We start from the raw sequence: 2500 nt of genomic DNA on the forward strand, positions 1-2500 counted from the left end.
CTAGAATAAGAGACCAAGACAATACCTTAAAAGAATGTGTAATCTTCCTAGATATTCTTTTGTATCTCTGTTGTTTGCAGTCTTTTCTAAGTACATCACGCGTGCTTACACCCTGCTATAGTGTGACGAGAATGTCGATGTACTCTCTGTGTACCTGTTGACGCCACTTTAAACTTCCTTCTGTATCAGTCTGTCATTTATAGTTGTGACTACCTAATTAGACGCGGTTATCATGAAGAGTCAAGTACTAATGCAAGGTAAACAGACTTCCATAGTCGCCCAGACAAAGACCAAACCTTATATCCATTCCTTTATTCCTCTTCCTATTCTATCCCTTTCGTTTTCTCTATAGTCGGTAGCCAGCGATGCTCTCTCTGCGTGTTTTCTTTACTATAACTCTCACCTATACATATGATAAAGGGAAGAAACACGTCAATAACGAGAGAACAACAAAGTACTTTGAGTCAGCCCACGAAGTTGCACTATACCAGTATCCTGTCTCCTTGAAGAACTTTAAGTATGTAACTCTGTGAAGTCACTCTCACTCGACATATCACGGTCGTGTCTCAGCCGTACATTGTACATTGTTGTACGCACTGTCTCACACACGCACTCTATCTCTCACACTCTGCCCACACTGCGCGCGCGCAAGCTGTCCTCTCTCGCTCTCAGTACATGTCTCGCACTTCGCGTCGTCACCACATGTCTACCTTCGCCTGTTACTGTTTCGGACACGCCTTTTGCTCGGACTCGTGGATCCGATCGCATGTTCCTCTTGTCCCAGATCGTGTTACGCTTTCACTATTTCCCCACTTCCTGCTTCCTTCACATTCCGCTTCACCGCTTCCTTCACTTTTCCGCGTCCACTATATCCCTCCACTTCGCTTCCTTCACTTCCGCTTCCACCGCTTCCTTCACCTCCCGCTACCACTATTTCCTCCACTTTTCCGCTCCTTCACTTCCGCTTGATCCCCGCTTCCTTCACTTCGATTCCATTCCACCGCTTCCTTCACTTCCACGTCCACTATTTCCTCCACTTTCCGCTTCCCTTCACTCCGCTTCCACACCGCTTTCCTTCACTTCCGCTTCACTATTTCCTCACTTCCGCCTTCCTTCACTTCCGCTTCCACTATTTTCCTCCCACTTCCGCTTACCACTATTTCCCTTCCACTTCCCGCTTCTTCACATCCCCTTTCCACCGCTTCCTTCACTTCCGCTTCCAACTATTTCCTCCACTTCCGCTTCCCACTATTTCCTCCACTCTCCGCTTCCACTATTAACCCTCCCACTTCCTTCCGCTTCCACACGCTTCCTTCACTTCTTCCGCTTCCCACTATTTCCTCCACTTCCGCTTCCACTATTTCCTCCACATCCTCTTTCTTCATTTTTTCCCACTTCGCATTATGACCCAGAGCGTCCTCCTTCACTTCCGCATCCCACTATTTCAGCGCTTCCACTTCCGCTCCACTATTCCTCCACTATCCGCTTCCTTCTTTCCACTTCCAACCGCTTCCTTCACTTCCCCTGCGTTCCAAACCGCCTTCCTTCATTTCCACTTCCACCGCTTCCACTATTACCACCACTTCCTTTACTTCCGCTGCCATCTCCTCCATCGCCTCCATCTCCTCCATCTCCTTTATCGCCTCCATCTCCTTCATCGCCTCCATCTCCTTCATCGCCTCCATCTCCTCCATCTCCTTTATCGCCTCCATCTCCTTGATCGCCTCCATCTCCTCCATCTCCTCCATCGCCTCCATCTCCTCCATCTCCTCCATCTCCTTGATCGCCTCCATCTCCTCCATCGCCTCCATCTCCATGATCGCCTCCATCTCCTTGATCGCCTCCATCTCCTTGATCGCCTCCATCTCCTTGATCGCCTCCATCTCCTTGATCGCCTCCATCTCCTCCATCTCCTCCATCTCCTCCATCTCCTCCATCTCCTTGATCGCCTCCATCTCCTTGATCGCCTCCATTGCCTCCATCTCCTTGATCGCCTCCATCTCCTTGATCGTCTCCATCTCCTCCATCGCCTCCATTGCCTCCATCTCCTTTATCGTCTCCATCTCCTCCATCGCCTCCATCTCCTTGATCGCCTCCATTGCCTCCATCTCCTTGATCACCTCCATCACCTCCATTTCCACCATCTCCTTGTCCCTCATCGCACGGGCCAACTGCCGTTCCAATCATGTAGACGGGTACAAATACGACTGGCGGTTGTAAATGACGCATGGACCTGGGGGTCCACCTGGAGTCCGCCTAGGGGACCGCCTGGGGGGCCCATTGGGCCCTCCAGCCTCCATCATGGCCCACTCTGACATGAGGACCATGAATTACCATGAATCGCTCCAAGACATCTGAAACTAATGCCACGTTGTCTAAGGCATGAAGCATTGGGTGCGAGCTTTATTTCTATAGGTTCTTCGAGTCGATGCCTCCAAGTATGATAAGTGAGTATGAAATGGCGATTGTTTAGTATGGTAAGGTTTACCAGTTAAATATC

General features: G+C 50.0%; 1 protein-coding gene across 1 annotated transcript in view; it reads right to left on the reverse strand.

Annotated features, from left to right (window-relative positions):
- The window catches only part of LOC147466809 (uncharacterized), a 9430-nt gene extending 7201 nt beyond the window's left edge, over window positions 1–2229 (reverse strand). The window contains exon 1 of the mRNA XM_086534441.1: window positions 1541–2229. Within this exon, the coding sequence (XP_086390567.1) occupies window positions 1541–2229 (689 nt within the window). The remainder of the gene's footprint in view (window positions 1–1540) is intronic.
- Window positions 2230–2500: the final 271 nt, after the last annotated feature.

Source organism: Penaeus japonicus, unplaced genomic scaffold (assembly GCF_977035675.1).
Source record: "Penaeus japonicus unplaced genomic scaffold, GWHDUDI00000001_assembly GWHDUDI00000041, whole genome shotgun sequence".
Lineage (NCBI taxonomy): Eukaryota > Metazoa > Arthropoda > Malacostraca > Decapoda > Penaeidae > Penaeus > Penaeus japonicus.